The 20,555-nt window shown below is 39.9% G+C and overlaps 3 protein-coding genes across 8 annotated transcripts in view; 1 reads left to right on the top strand and 2 right to left on the bottom strand.

The window, feature by feature from the left end:
• The window catches only part of RAB3GAP1 (RAB3 GTPase activating protein catalytic subunit 1), a 20,838-nt gene extending 11,710 nt beyond the window's left edge, over positions 1-9,128 (bottom strand). Inside the window, exons 1-12 of the mRNA XM_057366552.1 lie at positions 9,057-9,128; positions 8,897-8,952; positions 7,982-8,057; positions 6,600-6,732; positions 6,288-6,366; positions 5,491-5,610; positions 4,804-4,969; positions 4,604-4,703; positions 2,151-2,232; positions 1,596-1,664; positions 835-908; positions 51-143 (exon numbers count right to left, since the gene is read on the bottom strand). Coding sequence (XP_057222535.1) covers positions 51-143; positions 835-908; positions 1,596-1,664; positions 2,151-2,232; positions 4,604-4,703; positions 4,804-4,969; positions 5,491-5,610; positions 6,288-6,366; positions 6,600-6,732; positions 7,982-8,057; positions 8,897-8,952; positions 9,057-9,074 — 1,066 coding nt within the window. The 5' untranslated portion in view covers positions 9,075-9,128. The remainder of the gene's footprint in view (positions 1-50; positions 144-834; positions 909-1,595; positions 1,665-2,150; positions 2,233-4,603; positions 4,704-4,803; positions 4,970-5,490; positions 5,611-6,287; positions 6,367-6,599; positions 6,733-7,981; positions 8,058-8,896; positions 8,953-9,056) is intronic.
• A 558-nt stretch (positions 9,129-9,686) lies between these two features.
• On the top strand, positions 9,687-17,564 carry MAP3K19 (mitogen-activated protein kinase kinase kinase 19). The gene is given in 5 exon segments (XM_057366570.1): positions 9,687-9,800; positions 11,731-14,169; positions 15,314-15,466; positions 15,684-16,381; positions 17,358-17,564. Coding segments are annotated over 5 exon segments (3,471 nt in total). The 3' UTR covers positions 17,425-17,564.
• A 1,083-nt stretch (positions 17,565-18,647) lies between these two features.
• Positions 18,648-20,555, bottom strand: part of CCNT2 (cyclin T2) — a 25,970-nt gene continuing 24,062 nt past the window's right edge. For 4 of the 6 annotated variants that reach the window (XM_057366544.1, XM_057366546.1, XM_057366550.1 and 1 more), the window contains one exon: positions 18,648-20,555. This exon is cut by the window's right edge and continues 4,961 nt beyond it. Coding sequence is in view for 1 of the 6 variants with exons in the window: in XM_057366548.1 (XP_057222531.1) it covers positions 18,926-18,948 (23 nt within the window). In the remaining 5 variants the exon portion in view is untranslated. The other 2 variants (XM_057366545.1, XM_057366548.1) reach the window with 2 other exon arrangements.

Here is a 20,555-nt window from a genome sequence, read left to right as displayed (position 1 = left end):
AGGGAAGGTAAAAGAACACAAAACAATTAAATACAGGATTTCAGTTTTACCTTTTCCTTCTTCCTCAAATGCAGACCTTCCAAGTATCTCATCAGTTGACTCCTTCCGACGGCAAAGCTTGAAGAATTCAGTAAGGAAGTCACCTGTAAGAGAAACAAAGCTTCTAAACTCAGCTGAAAATCCCACTGAACAATGAGCCAACACTCAAAATTATGCCCCAAAGACAGTAAGTTTTATCTTTTCATCTGAAATAACATCTGATAATTTATTCTAAAGCACAAATATCTTTAAACCACATATTTAAAGCTTAGGAAAATGCACACCTAGGCAGCTCTCCAGAGCACAGCTCTGTCTGCAGTTTAATCTAGTTCTTCACCCAAAGCAAGATGAAACTTGGAAAGTTTTGMAGCCCTTTTCCCTACAATCTTAAAGGCAAGGAGAGACAGCAGAGCAAAACTCTCCAGAAGTACTAATCTTCCCTGTCAGACAGATTGATTGAACTAAGGAGATAGATACATCCAGAACATACTCAATAAAATGCAAAATATTCTTGGAAATCTAAATTTTCATAGAACAGAGAGAAAATTCTCACTCTCTGGAACCTGGTGAAATAAGAACAATGAATTTCGCTGTACACAGGATGAACTACAACAGAAACTTACATATTTGCAGAGCTTGTGTGCCTGAAAAAGAAGTTCAAAATACTGTCCACCCAAAAAAAATAAGGGGAATGAGGAAACAGAGGCCATCAGGTAATCAACAATTCAACCCTAACTTCACAATTTAATAAAATTTAAAAGGTGCAAGAGAAAACAGGAAATTTTGATGTCTTACCCAAYAGACAYTGAGGGTTATCTGCTTTTCTGACTCTCACAGACCACTGGGGTGCTTGAAGAGGATCCAGGTCACTTGGGGGAAAAAAGAAAAGAGAAAAAACAGAAAAAATTAAAACCAAATGCCACTATAAGTATTCAAAAGATGAGCTTCAAATTCTCAATAAATGTCATGTCATAACCAGTGAGGTCATGGAAGCCCCAATATGCACCACATTACATAGGAGAACATGACAAGCACGGAAATGCAAGCAAGAGTCCCAGTTCTAATATATGTGCATGACATGAATAAGAAACACATGAGAACAATTCAGTTAGAACTGTCTTCAAAGAAGGAAAAAAAAAATATGGTTTATTATTTACGTATCAGTATACACTTCTTCCTCTTCAGCCGAAAACCTGGATAATAGTTTTTGGGAGAGGGATGTCAAGCAGTGAATTCTTTTTACTTTCCATGCTCTACTATAATCTTTTCCAAGAAATACACCATACACAAAATTTTCAAGTCTAACATGAGAATATGCTCAAAAACAGGGGGTTGTGTTCTGTTGAGATTGTAACACAATAATATTTTCTCACACAGAAATGCATTTCAAAAGGTGGTTTCCCAAATGATATGTTCTGTCAACTGACCTTAGCATTCCTCAAAATGGGCTCTTTTTCACATGAAATGCTACACAATGTTTGAGATGATGCTAAAATGCAGTAATGAACAACAAAAAAAAAACCACTTGTAGATATTTGCAACTCAGAAATACTTACGAATAAACATCATTGTCAACAATTATCCCTTCTGCTAGGTGAGGCCATGTTGTAGCTAAATGCAGCTCACTGAAACAAAAGAAGATTGCAGTCTGTCAGTGCTAGCAAAGTGTTCTCTTTATCACAGTTATACTTTGAAAGGTATTTGTGCAGTTTATATTTGATTTCCTCTATGTATTTTGTTCTCCATTAAGTTTTCTCACTGCATACATGAGAGCCAGTTATGTCCAACCTTTGAGTGAAAGCACATCATTTTGAAGGTTTATCTTAAGGTATTATTTCAACATAATAATTTCAGAGATAAATGGGGTACTGCAGAAGTTTATGGTGAAAGACTTATGAGCTTGAACTCTGAATATCATCAGACAATTCTGCAAATGTTCTTATTTGCTATTAAACCATTACCCTCCATGGATGTTTCTGATGTACTTGAATAATTAAGTATCTGTTACACATCCTAAGTTGGCAGGCAGGCAAAGCTAAGATTTGAAATAACACACCTTTAAGTCCTCCATTAAGGAAGTTAYAAAACAGTTTTCTGAAATCTTCTCTTACCTAATAGGATCTTCACAGGCACCAAATGGTAACTTCCCAAATTCCAGGCCTCCAACTTCTCCTCCAACAAGAGCGTCTATATCTGGAGAAAAATCAAAACATTTTCCATCAGAATTTGTGGAATATTTGAAGCAGCACATCATCTTCATTTCAGAGTGTAGACTGTAACATGTAGAATGACCAGWGAATAGCTGAGCAGTTAAGGTGACTGAGCTAGGAAAACACAATCCTCACATACAGTCAAAGCAATTACTTCCAACAGAAACTGGGAAGTAATAATGAAACAGGATATTCAAAAGAACAGATAAAATTCTGATAATTCGTGTTAAGGGAAGGTTATTCCCTTCATACAGGTAATGATGACAGCTATAGACAGCCCTAAAGAGTCAATGTTGATACAAGAACAGACACAAAAGTGCCATAAAAATACTTGGGCAGGAAATCAGTTCCAAGCAGAAAAGGAAGRCTCTAGAAGAGGAGCTCTGCAGAGTCAAAAAACAACTACTTATAAAAGCTTRACAATTTTATGAAAAGAGCACTTAACCAAACAATCTGGAAGATTCCCTGYAATCTCAGGTACTTAGAGATGCCTCCCAGCATCCTCAGGCACTTCCCATGTTATATCCTTCAAATACATAAATCAAAAACAGACAGCCTCCACTGAATAAAAATTAAAGTGGATAATAATAATAATGTATTGTAATGCCATTATAATAATGCTGTTATGGCATCTGATCTGCAATTTTAACTGCATCTGGCAAGCTGTTTGCATATAAAACAAGCGAGGTATTAGCACAGATAAAGTATCTGGATAACCTAATTGGATAATTTCTCCTTCAGAGAAAAGACATTTAAATTCTTCAGTTTTATTTGAGAAGAGCTAATTGAGTGATAGCAATAAATTACAGGTCTAGCTCTTCCCAGTGAACATAAAACCACAACTACACATAGCAACTGCAGTAAAACTGATGCTGTCCATCTCCAGTTTCTGCAACAAACTGACACTGGCTCCCTTAACCAGAATCCTCTAAGGGAGTAAAGTTATTCAAACTGCTCAAATTGAGAAATATTATCAGAGTGACACAATTCATCCACCACAAGCCAGGGATCCTGACTTAGTGAATAACTGTAGCAAGGCCCAGAGAGACTATAAAACYCAAATTTATGTGTCTGCAGAAAAGATAGAAAGATGAAACCTGTASAATTAATTTCCCAGGTTCTTTAGGTAAACTTACTTTACCGAAGAGAACTATAATTTAAAACAGCACTGATTTTCTCTTCCTAAAAAGCAGGACTCTCTTTAAAAGYATKTTCAASATAAATGCCTTAGCTACAGAGCACRCAGAACCAACYTYACTGTGTAATTCTTCAAAACATAGGATTTTGATGAGTGTACTTTTTTAAAGCAAAGGAAAGCCAAGCAATTAGATAACCTGACCAAGACCACTCTAAATATGCCCTAAATACTTCAACCTTGCTATGTAAAACTGCTACCAGATCAAGAAAAGAACTTGGACATTTCAACTGTTCCATCACCTTATACCTACAGCGTCACATCACTAATAAAATGTACATTTAGGAGGAACTAATACTTAACTTTTTCCTATGGGTTTGTTCACCTTTGAGAAATTTATTATTTATTTTTTGCTACTATCTTTATAAAAATAGGTCTGTTAAAAACAAATCCTCAATACTCAAGGAAGACAGTGTCATCATCAAGCAACAATATAAGAGATGAGAGATTTTCAGGGTACCAAATGAGTAAATACCTCTGTTTTTCCTAAACAGCATCACTATCACATAAACTTATCCAGTCTGCTCTCTGTACTTCAAATTTAAGACTATGTATTACTTCTCCCCTTTTTCTCTTTCATGCAAGGCTACTATAACAAAAGACTTGGTCAGAAATTCCTCCTGCATTAAAAAAACCAAGCAAGTTTGCTTGACGTAGTATTGTCACAAAAATCCAAACTTTCACCTCAAGTGAGGTCCATATAATATTTTCTGCATTTCCCACTGTTAATACTTAAATGAAGTATCAGAATAAGGTACTTTATGAAAATAATTGACAAATACTCCCACAAAGTATTAGCATCTACTAGAACCTGAATCCAGACATTTCCTAAGGAATTCAGGGCAGAATTCTTCACAGATTCAGTCACTCTTTTCACTCCACGTAGAAACTATCCTTTTAGAAACATCATTGTATTTCTAAGTGCTGACTCACTCCCATGTTTGCAGGGATAGCGTGCAAAACACCTGTCCCAGCCATGAGCCACAGACAACTTCAGAGCAGCCTTCAAGCTGGCTCACCCATCATATAAAGTAGGATTGGACTGAAGCCTTTCCTAGTAACAGAGAAAATATTTTAATTTTTCTAGCAAGATACACAAACATTTTCTTTAGCATTGACTGTGTCAAAACAAGTTATTCTGAGGAYTCAAGTCTCCTACCTGGTGGCTGTTGTGGCCAGAAGTACTGCTGCCAGTCCTGGAGYACATATGTGAGCCGAATAGCCATGCTAACCGGAGGCAGGGGTGTTAAAGGGCAGCCCTTCAAAATATCAGAGAATTAATTCAGTGTAAAGAGTAAATCCTCTCAAACACTCTAGGGCTTGGACATAAATCATACATCACATCAGTTTTATACTCACAATCTTGGTTTTGAAGATGTCCAGCAACCCTGATAAGTGGGTGTACTGGCTCGGCACCTTGCGCAGATGAACCATCTCGAAGTCCGTGCGAACGCCCGGGCCCTGGCACTCCCCAACGTACATCCGGCGCCACTTCTGATGGATTTGCACAAACAGTGGCACCTGACTGTAAAACAGGAATGCTTCAGATTATTTCAAGATAATTTCATAATCTTTAGAATATATTTTCTCTTAGAGGAATACACTTTAAAACACTTAATAGGAATCAAAGAAAAATACTGTTGATGACAACACTAAATAGACACCTAACAAATTGTCATGTCATAATCACAGCCCTATCCGTGAATTCACTTACCTCATTTTCAATCTATATAATTTTTGAGCAAAATTAAGAAGTTACTGTTATCATAGACAGTGATGAAATCCTCTTGCAAAAGTGATGCATATACCAGTTACTCCAACAACTTCTAGCAGCATTTAAAATCCTTAAGGTTTTTAAATAATGATGAAAATAAACAAAACATTGATTCAATCTTTATAGATGAGGATTTTTAAAAATTCTTCTCTAACAATATTACAATGCAAATACATTTTTGTATTCTGCTAACAATTTAATACTTTTTTCTCACAAATGCAGTGTGCTGGAGTTTTACCTGGACATATAAAAAGGTTTATGCCAACACCTACCAGCCAGTGTTGCCCAAGGCAATGGAAACKGAACTCAGCAGAAGGTTACACTTGGATTCACTAACAACAGCATCATTATTTGCAGCCGGAGCAATAACCACAAACTCACGTAAGCCGTACCTTAGGAGAGAAAGGGGGAAAAAAAGCACATCTGTAGTTTCTGGCAAGCCAGATGAAACAACACGTTTAAAAATATTGTGACCTGGATAACCTAGTTGTCACCAACAGACTGTGGAATCTGTTATTTTGATGCAAGTACCTCTTTTTTCAGAGAGGTCAAGAACTGAGTGGGCATGGAATGCTGCAAGTCCTGAAATCACAAACTACCGGAGCTTAACAGCACTTATACACTGTARTGTGTTTGATTGGGAGAACTCTCAGGTCTATCAGCCCTGACGTTTTCTAGTTTATGTTAATAACRATGAAACCTTATACATAAAACCAATCTCTCTAAGATCAATGCTATTATGTGCTCAAGATTTGCATAACTAAGAATACAGTTGTTGTTTCTTAAGGTGGTACAGCTTTCCTTGTTAAGTATGCACCTAAATATTACATACATAAAAGCTTGCTTAATATTTGAAATTGAGCCAAATCATTGGGGCAAAAAAAACCTCAAAGTATTAAGACAGGCCCACTATGACAGGTTTTTTCTGCACTCCTTCCTTGCATCCARTACAAAGAATCATTTTACTTAAGATTTAAATTTGAATTGAAAARGAAATACACAACTGATTGTGCCAGATTTTTCAACTGCTATACTCTTTTACAGYAGAGATGAGAGGCAGCACACATACCATCTCACTAGACAGTGGGCTCGAGGAGGAAAGTCATTGTTCATGCACAGCAAGTCCTGCATTGGCAGAGGAAGGGCATCTGTGACAAAAATTGATATATAATCAATGTATCATCACATCCATCCAGCTCACCTACAACTGGCTTGTACTAGCCCTGTGTGAATGCAAAGCAAACCAAAAGCAGAAATGTCAGATCCCACTCATCAGACCTCACAAAATCCCCACAGAAGCAAATCAACACACTGTGGACTCCACATTCTGACACTGTCTTTTGTCATTATCCTTACTCTATGTAAGGGAACTATCAGGTACCTTCTCCCAGCTCTTCTTTCCCATCTTTGTCACTGGGTTCTTGTACAAGATAATGATGGGTAACTGAGAATTTGAAGTCTGCAAATGAAATTTCATCTGATTTCTCTTCCCATGTTCCTGTGGTGAATATACCCTGCATATAAAAAAAAGAAGATATTACTACATAAATTTAGGTTAACATTTGCTAGCCTGTAAAAGTATATTGCCTACATGATCAATAAAGTTTATTCATATTTTTCTACTGCCTAATGGCTAGTCATGATTTAATTTTCAAAAAGCAATTCTCAAAGCTCTTCATTATAAAGAAACCTGGATGCTAAAATCCCTGTTGTCAATAATCACGTTCATTCCAAAGATCAAATCTCTCCCTGAGAACCCTTCAGAACTACATAGTCCTAAAGATTTGCATCCTCTCATAATGCAGCCACACTTCTGAAGCACATGCACCCTCAACTTTGCCCAGAGACAGAGGTTTACCACCTGGGATTTCATATACATCTAAACCATTCTGTACAAATATTACCTTGATATTTACTTTCACTAACAAATCATTATTTTTATCTATAGCTTACAAAAATTCCATATGGATAATTAATTTTTAACAAAAAAAATTAATTTTTTTGTGAACGTCTAAGAAAATCAGCATCACTGCTCCTACTAAAACAAAGCAACTTGGACAACCATTTCATCTTAAAGGGGGTAAAGAAGAGAGCTCTGGTCTAGAAAAGAAGACGTGTAGGAATACACAGACAGGCAAGGTGCAATTCATTAGATAACACAGGTTTTTATTAAAAATACTCTGTACCTGACTAGAATGAAAAGCAATACAATTCCTCTGGAAACACAGCAGCCGTTCCATACAAACCAGCTGAATTTATYTGCATTACTAAGCAGAAGAGCTCAGCAATTTCCTCTGCATTTCACAGGACTGAGAAAGCATCACAAAGGCTCTAATTAGACTCTGAAAAAAATCTCTCCCATCTATGAAACATATTGAGTCACAAGTAGCACTGTGCAAACCTCAGCCATAAGTACATGAGGTGTGACAAAGGCACAAGGCAGGACAAGAAGATTCCTTAAGTATTTAGAGCAGCTTCAAGCATGTTTTCAAACTGAAAATTCCAAAATCACTGATCATCTGGGCAAAATCACCTACATGAAGATCCAACCTTGTCAAGGAAACAGGCTCTTTGGCAGATGGCTGATCAATAAATTTACAGCAACTGTTTGTCAAATTGATACTTTTACAAGTGAAACTTCCCAATAAAGCCATTATCTGCCACACCTAAGAAAACAGCAACAGATGAAATACATGTGTGTATTACTGCATGACTAGTTAGCAATTCAAATTCTACAGGAAAATTCAGAAGCAGTAAACCAACCTTTTCTAGAGGTTTGCCTGAAGTAATCCCAATAAGTTTCCAGTCATTYAATACTTCTTCTATTTTTGAAATAAATCTATTAGAGAGAGGAAAAGGCATTAATATTTGCTGAACACTAAACCTGCATTATAATTTAGATACCTAAAAGSAGACAGTCCTACTACGGAATTCCTTAAAAAAGCCTAAAGAACAAACAAACAAACCCCACATATATAACAATAAAGCCAGAACAACTGCTTTCTTGTACAAATAAAWCAGTCCTCCTATGTTTAAATTTCACATGATAGCTACTTTTAGCAACTGCTATCTTTTGATTGATTTAAGAATCTCACCTTTTTCTTTTTCTGGTACGGCAGCACATAACATTTAATTGCTGTTTTACTGTTCACAGATAAATAAGCATTTGAGACAAAAKTATACACTAAACTCAGATGTAAAGYATAGCACTTGAAATCTCTTGTCCCCTATCATAAACACCATYACTGGAAAAAGCATTTAAAAAGTAATACATTCACAGTGCAAAAGCATTCTTTACCGCAAATTTCCTTGTACTGCCAAGTTTTAAAGGCTTTAGCCACGAGATGGCTGTTTTAACAATCAGACAGCTAAGAAAACACACAAGCCTTCTGAACGTCTACTCTAATCCCTTGTAARCAGGTATTAAAGGACCTTTCACTAAGTTCAGAAACAGCTCGACTAGAGCCTCTTAACGCGCTCCTTGGCCGCGGCCTGAGCGTAACGCGGAACAGCCAGGACAAAGCTCTGGAACAGGATTCGGGAAAGGCTCCGGGAGCTCCCGGTGGAGGCCCCGGCTGTGCCGCGGGGTCCCGGCTGTCCCTGGCAGGAGCGGCCGGGCCGGGCTCGGCGGAGCCCCGGTGTCACCCCGCGCTGAGTGAGGGGCGCGCCAGCACCCACCTCTCCCACTCGGAGGCGGTGGTGAARTCCGTGATCTCGAACACCTCCGACTCGGGCTGCGGGGAGAGAGGGGGAGAGGCCATGAGCGGAGAGAGCAGGGGGAGAGAGCGGGAGAGACAGGGAACGGGGAGAGAGCGGGAGCAGCGGAACAAACACTCACTTCGCTGTCCGCCGCCATCTTGCGCTGCTGCCGGCCCCCCCCCAGCGGCGGAGGCTGCCGGGAAAGCGGTGGGGGCGGTGCCGCCTCAGAGCCCGGACCTCCCTAAAGGCTCGTGCCGCACGGTCTCATTCACAGCCCGGACCTCCCTCACGGCTCGTCCCGCACGGNACAGCCCGGACCTCCCTCACGGCTCGTCCCGCACGGTCTCATTCACAGCCCGGACCTCCCTCACGGCTCGTCCCGCACCGTCTCATTCACAGCCCTGACCTCCCTCACGGCTCGTCCCGCACGGGCTCCTTCACAGCCCGGACCTCCCTCACGGCTCGTCCCGCACGGGGCTCCTCACAGCCCGGACCTCCCTCACGGCTCGTCCCCCACGGTCTCATTCACAGCCCGGACCTCCCTCACGTCTCGTCCCGCACGGGGCTCCTCGCAGCCCGGCTTCTCCTCACAGCCCAGCTTCTCCTCGCAGCCCGGCTTCTCCTCACGGCTCTTCCCGACGGGGCACCCGCACAGTCCGGTTTCCCCTCACGGCTCGTTTCTCCCGGGCTCCCTCACAGCTATATCCCGCCTCCCCGGGCTCCCCGCCCCGTATCTCTCCTTCCCGGCTGGCTGCAGCCCCTCACGGGGATGCCCGCGGGCGCGGTCGCCTCACAACGCCGCGAAGCTCAGGCGGGGCTGCTCGTACCGATTCTCCGCCTCCGACAGGGACAGCCGAGAAGGGCTCCAAGTAACGCAGCCCTGGTCAGCCAGCTGTGGTTGAGGTGTCCCTCAGGACTGGTGTTCCTGCTCCTGACTAACCAAAGCCTTCTCCCTCGCTTGTGTCACCCGGGGGACGGCGACAAATCATTCTGACATGCAGCAAAGCAGCTCCTCTTAAACACCCTTTTAACTCAACGTTAACTCAGCGTTCACCTCTTTTATCCGGTCTTGCCCCTAAGCACAGTCTGTTACTTAAAAAAGAAGGGGAAATATCCCTAAAATCTGCAGCTAGAAGAAGATTGCAAATACTCATGAAAGCCTTGAGGTGAGGGAAGTGAGTGCGAAGTTAAAGTGACGTGGAAACATATCAAGTATTAAAAGTATAAATGGAGGCAAACAGAAGATCGAAATAGGATTTGGTTTGTGTGCTGAGAGAACTTGTGATTAGAGCTTAAAGTGCTGCCKTTTAGCTCGACTGTGTTTGTTTTCATAGTTCACTGCTGCTCTTTGAATTAAACTCCGAGCCAAGTTCCCGCCGGGGGTGAGGGGGGTTACCTGGGCGACATCGTGTAAACTCAACAGCTCCGCGAAGCTGGAGCCTGCCTCAGGAATGACTCSTACAGTCCGCGAAACACGCGAAAATAAAATCAAAGTGTGTGTAATTGCTGTCGAATTCCTCGCTGGCCAGCAAAGGAAGGCAGCTACGAGCTGAAAATGCGCTGTATCTTCACTTYGGGTTGCTGTGCCTCTTTCATTCTTCACTTCTGAAGTACCAGGTAAGGTTTGTTGGTGCCTTTTTGCAGAACATTCTCAGTTATTATTTTGAAGGGGGTATTTGTGTATCCAAAAAAAATTGAGAGCTTGTAGGACCATGTGACTCTTAACAGACAATGTAATGGGATAAACATTTTAATGGATTATCTGGTGTTTAGCATAAGACATCAAGAGTGCTGGCTTCTACAGCTACTTTTTTTTTGCTGGCCTCTATAGCTTCTGCTATAGTGACTTTCACTGTCTTTAATTTATGTTCTTGTGGCTTGAAAAACTGCTTGAAAATTATTCTCACTGTTCATCTGAATAGTCAAAGAAAGTACTCTCTTTCTCTGATTTGTATTTCTTCAAATGTACATGGTACCTTCCAACAAATGTGATGGGAAGAGAAGGAAGAAGGGAGGAATAGTAAAACACATCCCTGACCCAACAAAACTCTGCGTCAGCTGCCACATGAAAACAGCCTTTGCTTTTACCCATTTCACTTCACTGAAACTCTAATGCAGACTGTGCTGTCTTCCAGTGTACCTAAAACTGTGAGCTAAAACAGTGGCCATTAAACATGGTTTATGGACCTATATGTTTAATGTATCTTAAAATCAGTAAATRATTTGTTAGAATTGTTTTCTCCAGGATGCAGTGACATTCTGTTAAAATAGACTAGTTTTCCTTTTGGAAAATTGCTTCCATAAGCTCTGTTTCCGTTGGGAGTATAATTAGTGGTGCCTGCACACATTGGAGGTTACATAAAAAGACTAAAGTCTGCTTAAGTGCTGCTCCCATTCAGTGAGCRTGCACTGCAAGAGAGAAACTCTGGCACATGAAGCCACTGACCAGCCTTAGAATTCCTGTAATAAACATGTGAAATGCCTTAAGACGTAGTTAATAACTGACAAGTGGATTTGTATGTATGTACAAAACTTAACTGATTTTAAATCGTGGAGAATGGCTTGTGCTTTAAAGCAGAAGATCCCATTTTCTGTACTACGAAATACTTAGAACTATGTATCTAATGTGAGAAAAATTATGTATTTTCTCAGGAGTCTGACATTACACTTCATAATAGGTTTAATATAGGAATATATAAAAGAATAATCCTTTTCTGATTTTTTTTTTCTTAGTCCACTTGGTTTTTAGTGATTAGATTTTACCTGTATCTGTGGTGTAGTGCATTATCAATGTTTTTTTATGGAAATTACAGTTTCATTTTCCACCACTGACCTGTCAGCCTGGAAGAACAATTCACCTTGCTCCTCTAGAGGATGATAYTGTCAATGAAAGCAGCAACATCAGAAATATTTTAAATATTATGAACTCTATTCCTCAGCCTATAAAACCAGTTACTAAATTTTATCAGTATCAGTTAGACAACCTATTAAAAAGGCACAGTGAAAAGTCATCAGAATTGATCATGGCTACAATTTCTGGTAAGTTCACTCCAGTGAAAGATTACTACTACTTCAGCATGAATAATTGTGATAAATGCCCCAACCACAAGAAARAAGAAATCCAAAGCCATTGAAGATGGAGGGAAGCTGATGTAGCTGTCCACACTGAGAAGAATGAGCAGGTGAAGTTCCAGTGTTCAATAGTTTGTAAGAACATTGATTTTATGACCCAAGCCAGGTTCTGTGATGAAAGCCATTCCTTTTTGAGCTCAAGCAATGCTCTGGTGAACTGTGGCATGTTTACAGCTCAGACAACATTAACACTGTCAAGCAACAGTGAGGCCTCAAGAGCTGGCAATAAGCAAAACAGAGCAGAGAATTGCTGGAGCACCGGTCTGGAAGAAGGAAATGCTACAGAGATGATACCAGATTACAGACCMCATGAAGATGCTGAGAGTGCCAACTTTGTGCTTTACAATCATGATTTAGATTTTTCCTCTAAAAATGAAGTGATAGAGGCCCACCAAGCCTTAGAAGATAATTCTGTAGAGGCAGTAATTCCCAGAGTAGATGTTCAAGATCCCTTTGGAAAACAGTCAGAAAATCATATCTGTCTCTCTGAATCTGAAACAGAAAAAGAAGCAATGTCAGAGGCAACTTCAAAAGACCAAAGTGAGCTTGTACCTGTTGTTCATGTTACACTATCTGAACAAGAGCCAGCCAGGGAACCACACACTGATGAATCTGACACAAAAAAGGGTGGTGTCTGTATGCCTCCTCATGGTACTCAGAGCTTCAGTGTTCTTGCTCACAAAGAAAATGATAAAAATAAAATAAAGATGAATAGAAATAAATATTCATCAAAGTCTAAAATTAATAACAAGATAAAGATACCTGAAGACTTAATTGCTTCTGATGAGGTTACCACAAAATATAATGCCAAGAGTCAGATTTTTCCATCTTTGGAACTGACAAAAGTGAAATCTGAAACTTCCATGAAGTATCAGAAAAAAAACACTCGAGGAGACAAAGGCCATGTTGCTCAGAGTGCTCAGAAACTTAAGAAGAAAAGTTGCTCCTGCAGTTACAAAAATTCAGCTGTCTTAAAGAAACATGTTACTCCATTTTCTCTGCCTCACGCACCATCTGCTTCAGATTTTGTAGATCTGAAATACAGTGACATGTTCAAAATAATAAATTCAAATGACCAAGGCCCAGGTATTTATGAAATGTTTGGAACTCCCGTCTATTCCAGCATGCGAGACCTTGATCAACATGAGAGCAGGTTTTATAACGGTGTTTATTCTTCTCCATCAAGGAGATGCACCTGCAGATCTACCTGCAGTAAAGGGGGAGAAAGCAGCAGAGTCAGAAGCACTCAAAAGAAAACACATTCCAAGCCAAAGCAGACTGTACCTGGCACTAAACAAAAGCAGAAAGTTTTAATCACAAAGAACAGAAGGACCAAGTTGAGTGACAGAAACAAAGAGCAAGATAATGTAACAGCTTCTGAGTTGGATTTTCAAACAAGCTTCTCAAGTAGCACAACATTGTTTCATGAAGATACCGACCATCAGCTTACATTTTTAGAGGAGCTTTCACAGTCAACTAAGCAAAATGAAATTTTTTCAAATTCAAACCTATCAACTATTAAAGAAGTTTCTTTGGAGCAGTTGTTAGACAGCCAGGATATATCCAACCATCAGAGAGCTTCTACCTGCAGCCAGGATCTCCTTCAGTTCAATGACAAAAACTGCAGAGAATGTATTGCTCCAAGTGGCAGTCTGGTAACAGCAGAGCAGAACATCTGTGTGCCCCTGTGCACGGGGGATGTGGGTGCTGGAAAAGGCTGGGAATCAGACCAGGCCTCCTTCAAATCTGACAATAAATGTGAATCACCTTTTTCTGAGAGACTGGAATGTCAATCCCCTACAAAAATATTAGATCAGAGTTGGGCAAGCACCCCTCAAAACAGTGGTTTGGCAAATGAATTGACTCAATCTTCAGTGATTTGGACAAAAAATACCAAAAGCCCCAGATCCCAGACAAGTCAAAATATTTTTTCCTGGTCAGATACTAAAGATGTGACTGATGAGTTGCTTTGCTGTCTAGCCAAAGAATTGCTAATGCTTGAAGAAAAAGACTCCTCAAGAACAAAAAATACMTGTTCTAAAATGCAAAACACACATACTGAAGAGGAGGAAAATACAATGAATGGAGATGGAGCAATAATAAATAGTGCTCTAGAGAAGGTAAAAGTAATTTCTTCTTGTATCTTGCTAAATCCTTTGAGTGATGCTTCAYACAAGCTTGGATGAAAAAAGGGAAATATGTGCTTATTAAAGAGACTTTTCAAGTCTCTTTTCCTTGGGTCAGTTGTTCACTGATTCTTTCAGTGCTCTGTTAGGGGCTTCATGTCAGGACATGAGCCAGAAGGTACTAAGGCATGACAGGAATAGCTGTCAAAACTTRTATRAATTGAGAAATTGTAGTGAAGAAAKAGAATAGGCCTTTTTAATTGAAGASCTTRTATAAAAAGGTTWCAGRCAAGGCAATATAAGAAATATGAAAAGACTTCACAAATAATCCCCCCAAAAGAGCAATTGCCTTGAATCTCTGAGTGCAACCAGATACTTTTATAGGTATGAACTACAAGTATTGACTTATCAGGCAGACTTAGCCTGTTTAATTGATCTTTAATCAAAACKTCAAGCTCAGAAGGCTCAGATTTTGGCCCCTAGGTCAGTTAAGTRACTTCACCTACTCAGGTGTTTATCAGTACACCTTCTCCTTGGCCCTGTTAGCTCTTTGTCCATTCAATTWAATTTAAATTACAAATTTATKAGGAAATTTCTTTCACTAGATATTGATAAACTCCCTTATGCTTTTGCAGACAGGTGCCAATTATACCACCATTTTCACTTTTCCCAGGGAGATCCATGGCTACATGGAATAATGATTGCTGTCTTTCTGAAGCAGTCTCTTCTTCCTGTGAAGACGTGTCCCTATTATTTTCATCAGAATTGTGTTACATGTGTTACTTAGAGCATGAYAGTAGCCATATTCACCCTTCAGCTTAGCAAACTGTACCTATGAGATGAAAAAAAAAGGGTATATCCTGCTCCTTTAAGTGCTTCTTCTGTCTTGGTGTCAGTGGAAAAAGATGTCATGCTGTAACCTTCTGGCTGTGCACAGTTGTGAGCTACACTTGAAAATATTTATACAGTCTTACCTAAAATAGCAGTTCTATCAATGACTTGGGCAATGTACATATGTAATAATCTATGGAGTRAAGTCATGCCTGGAAAAATTACTCCTTATAAAAAATGTGAGGACAAAATGAAGTCCTGTCTTTTCTTCTCCACTTTCTCCCCACACTGACCATCATCTTTCAAGCAGAGTTACAGTAAAGCCTTTTTGGCTTCAAATGAAGAAAGTGGCCTTCTAAACTTTGAGGAAGCTACTAAATTACCAGGAAGCAGTTTAACTAACAAAGATCCTATCATGTGGACAAGAGGAGAAGTCCTTGGAAAGGGAGCCTATGGCACGGTAAGTTAATGTCTGAATAYGTTAAGAGATGTGCTGGTCATCACTGAGCTACACCTTATCTCAAAAATGGCTGTTGTCCTATTCAACAAATGGCTTAATTATATTGGATTATACAGTGAGACATGAAACATGACAAACACAAAAGTACTATTCAAAATAAGTAAACAGTCAAGTTTTWTCTTGTGTCTTGTTTTAATAAGTGCTGGTTTCACTCTAGGTGTACTGTGGTCTGACAAGCCAGGGACAGTTAATAGCTGTAAAACAGGTTGTTTTGGATCCATCAGATCAACTCACTACAGAAAAGGAGTATCAAAAGTTTCATGAAGAAGTCGATCTTTTGAAGACATTGAAGCATATCAATATTGTAACTTAYTTAGGAACTTGCCTGGAAGACAACATTTTAAGCATTTTCATGGAGTTTGTTCCTGGTGGCTCCATTTCCAGTATTCTGAATCGCTTTGGTCCTTTGCCAGAAGTTGTCCTTTGTAAATACACCAAGCAAATTYTACAGGGCGTTGCATATTTACATGACAACTGTGTGGTCCACAGAGACATCAAAGGCAATAAYGTGATGCTCATGCCCAACGGGGTAATAAAGCTGATTGACTTTGGCTGTGCCAGGCGCCTGGCCTGGGCCAGCCTCAGCGGCACCCGCAGCGAGCTGCTCAGGTCTGTGCATGGCACTCCCTACTGGATGGCTCCAGAGGTTATCAACGAGTCTGGCTATGGCAGGAAATCAGACATCTGGAGCGTTGGCTGCACCGTGTTTGAGATGGCAACAGGCAAACCCCCTCTGGCTGCCATGGACAGGGTAGCAGCCATGTTCTACATCGGGGCCCACAGGGGGCTGATGCCTTCCCTGCCCGATCGCTTCTCCAGTGCTGCAGTGGAGTTTGTGCAYGCCTGCTTAACCAGGTAGGGAGGCTTAGAACTGGAGAATTAAAGGAAAAATGCAGGTAGTCTGTATTCTAGAGATGGTTGGTGGAAGCTTAGGTTACCTCTTATATGGTACATATGACTTTATTGTAAATGCATAGGCTTTTCAGCATTTCAGAAAAGCCTTTAGATAACAGTATATATAAAAGAGCTTTACTCTCTGTTATGATATAGAAAAACCCTCATGGATTCTCTTTTTGTAGGCCTTATACTCATCATTTACTTGCACTGTAATTTTCTTGCAGAAACATGGCACCATTGAGTTTAGGACAAAATGTTTGCWAAGTTTCGTTGATGTGCTTTGCTGTTCCAGTATTGTTTGAGTTTGGTCTATGTCAGGCAAGTTGTTTTAAGGACAGTATTCTRAATGGAACAGCTTTCACTTAATTCTTATCTTCTGCAGTAGAAAAATCTATTATTACTGCCAGTCCCAGAAACCCMTATTTATTTGAAATATAATACTTATTAGAAACATAAAATTCTCTCTATAAAACCCCAAACCACTAGCATTCACYCATTATAAGAATTATTTTTGAGGTGTTTGTTTTGTTTTAAACAAAGCCATAGGCTTCTTAAAACACATGATATTGATTAGAGGTGACAGGACACCCTGATTGACAGAGGCTSGAACAGATAATTTATCACCCTTCTTAAATACATTTTTAGTGCACCTGAAATAGCCAAATTAGCAGAATTATTCAAAGATTTGCAAGGAATTTTGGGGAATAAGTAATGATTTCTTTAATAATAAAATATTTCAGTTTTATAATTAGTAAATTCCATCAGTCTTTTCCCTTCATGCCTCCCTTCCTTTCCATCAGCTTTATAAAAAAAACCCCTAAAATGAGTAGTGAATRGAGACATAATTATAAAAAGCTAATTTTGCACTAGATTTTACAATTATGTCACAGGCATACATATTAATTTTATGTACTGATTTGTGAAACCAATGCAGAAATCAACATGAACGACCTTCTGCTCTGCAATTGCTGGACCATCCGTTTGTGAAAGGAAGACAGTGAATTTTTCAAAACTCTTGCCAAATGAATACACATTTTCCATGGAAAAGATTTTCACTTGTGCAAAAACGGCCAGAAGAAACGGGGCTTTAAARGGGCAGCAGAAATACTGGAGAGCAGCTGTGTATGAGAAGTTTGTTATCAGGCAGCAACATGATTAAAGAATCCTTTTCTGCAAGGCCTGTGCTCATTGGAGTGGGCACTCCTTCACTGTGAACACAAGGCCACGTTGTGTTGTATTTGGAGAGATTTAACAGGAAAAAAGGTCACCACCACTGGCAATGCAACARGCCAGGTAAGCTGGGATGTCTGTAAAATCCTATGGAACACATGCCATGGGCAGAGATCTCTGCAGGAAACTCCAGCCTGGAGTGAATAATGAGTGTGATAATCCCATAGGAACCTCAAAGCATCTATGGGAGTAAAATGTATTGAGGCTTTTATTCAGTCAGGTGGGCCTTTTTATTTAGCTGGGTGACCACTYTCATTTTTAGCTGGTGAATAACTGGCAACATGCTCTAGTCTTTAACCCACATCARGGTAAAAATGATTTTATATTTGAAGACTGTCTTATAGGTCAAGTTGTCCTGTTGTCCCCTGTCTTGTCGCTGCTAACACTGAGGAGTCTGCCTGTGTCTTCCTTGCTGTCCCCATGGATACTCATTGAGAACATAAAACGCTTCTCAGACCTCTTGAGTGAGCACTATGGATGTAACTGGATAACATGGAACAGTCCTCCCCTGCACTGCAAAAGGAATTGTTACAATTACTAGAACTAGCTACTAGTAACTGCACAAAATTAAACAAAATATAAAAAGCATTAAGTATTCATAAAACAAAAGAAAAAGAGCGGGTATTAGTATTTAGAATTTCCATTTTATTATAAGCTTCTTCCTATCAAAATGGGGTAAACCTTTAGCCTTTGTGAGCAGCCAGGCTGCAGGAAGACAGGCAGTAAAACCCAGTGCTACAACTGTTCAGAACTCAGCTCTCAGCAAGTCAAGATGCAGATTTCAGCACCAGCAGTAACATAAACATTTGTGTTTCACAAATGGGAAAGAAGGAAGTTCTAAGTTTTATATAAAACAAACTTTCCTCAGAGTGCAAAACATTTTAGTTACTTAAACAGCTTTCAAACTTTCTTTTATTCCAGTAGCCCGACCTCAGAGAGTTGTCTCGACTTTAGAAAAGCAAAGAGAAATCAGTACTTCTAGSAAAATTCTTTATTAATAATTTCTGTAGGTATAATGTCACATAACAATGACAGAACATTATGCCATTCCAGTATAAGAGAAATCCTAACATCACAGTAATCTTCAAAGTTCAAGCAGTTAACAGTCCCTTTTTGAGGAATACTGGTTGGTGCTCATGCCAGACATCCATGGCAACATCATGGTAAAGCATCTTCACCTTAAAGTACCTTGCAGAACAAAGGTAGGAGCCCTGGCATGTGAATTCAGGTGGGATGTACATAATTCCATCATATGTACTAATTCTTCTCAGATTAAGGTAGAGTCTCCAACAAAGCTGCAAAGCAAATATGAGGGTTTATTTAGCATGAAATGAAACTGAAATGAGAGTCATAAGCAGGGACAGAATGGGAATGCTCTAGAATATATCATTAATAAAAAAAGTCAGCATTATAAACCCCCTTCTTACGCATATCTTACAAGCAAAACTAACACTTAGACTTCTCCAATATTACCAATTATTTGCAATTTGTCATGTTTCATCCAGCTAATTACACTAAAAGTAGTGATTACAGGTTTGTAAAACTTGAACCTGAGCTTTTAATCAAAATGTGAAAGCATATTTTTCCTTTTGTTTAACCAGACTTCAAGAATGAGGTGGCAATTAAAGGCCAGGACTTGCAACAGTGGTATTTCAACTTAATCAGAGCTTTACCTGAAGCCCAGCCCAGGGCCCAGTACAGCTAAACCAAACCCTGTTAGTCTGGGGGGCCTTGGGTCACTTGGCTGAGCCAGTCTAGAAACAAGTCTAACTTTGCATGTTTCTTACTTGAGATCCGATTTTCCAGATGCCTGATTGCAGGTATCCAATATAACACGGGGAAAGGGTGTGAAATCCTGAAAAGCAATTTTTTCATGAGACTSTGTGTGACTCAGTGAGCAGGGTCACACTTGCTTTGTAACAGTGTTGGAGCAGGGCAACCCTTGCTGGTTTAAACTACAGTGCTCCTTCCTGAAACCAGTAAGAACCTATTACAGTGCATGCAGGCTACCAAGCACTYGCTGCAACTGCAGGTTTGCTCAAGATTTGGAGCTTAAATCTCACAACCTGAAAATACAACCCTGTCCTGATGATTGATGGGGTACCCAGGGTTTCTTTCACATGGTAACGTGAGCCATGGCTCACATCTCAGAAGGGAGGGCCACAGGCAGGCCAACCCAGCTATTTTACACTTGTCTTAGAACTACTACCAGCAACAGGACGTAAAAATTTGTCTTAAAATACWCGTATCTACCTCTTTCCAAGGAGGCAGACACCGGTTCCAGAAAGCCCATCATCTCTTGAGATTATTTGGGTTCAAATCAGTGCTTTTCCACCATGCTCAGCAGGAACCAATGCCATTTCTACASTGCTCATATCAAGCGAAGAACACGAGTTGTCCCAAGGAAGGACCTCCAGGACACACTCCAGTGCCTCTTCTCCTCTACTTTTTCCTTCCCACAGGGACCTGCACAATGGGATAGCTCAGATATTTTAGGTGCTGCTCACAAGAATACAATCTCTGAACTGTGGCAACACAACTGTTGCTGCTACACAAGTAGGAATATAGGGGMATCAAACCCAGGTACTGAAAGTTTTAAGGTTATAAATTGGATTTGGATTTCCTATATCCACTTTAGAAGCCAGAGAAAGAGTCACATCCAGTAGCAATGGGAGAAAATACTCCTGAAACTAATTATCTCTCTAAGGTGCAAGGAGTTAAGCCTTTCAGAGAAAGGAGGAATTAATAAGCTTGTTCAGTCTGGCACAACGTCCAAGGCTCAAGACATTTATTGATAGAACTGATTATGCTTATGTGCATTTACTTTACGTTAAAGAAAGTAAATAAAGTATTTGTCCTATCATCTTCCCTGCATTGGAAATTTTCCCCCTAAGGTTTTAGA

The sequence above is a fragment of the Malurus melanocephalus genome, unplaced genomic scaffold (genome assembly GCF_030028575.1).
Source record: "Malurus melanocephalus ecotype Western Australia unplaced genomic scaffold, MMel_1.1 scaffold_67, whole genome shotgun sequence".
NCBI classification, from domain to species: Eukaryota; Metazoa; Chordata; class Aves; order Passeriformes; family Maluridae; genus Malurus; species Malurus melanocephalus.
Note: the sequence above shows the minus strand (reverse complement) of the source record. Positions and strands in the feature narration are given on the sequence as shown.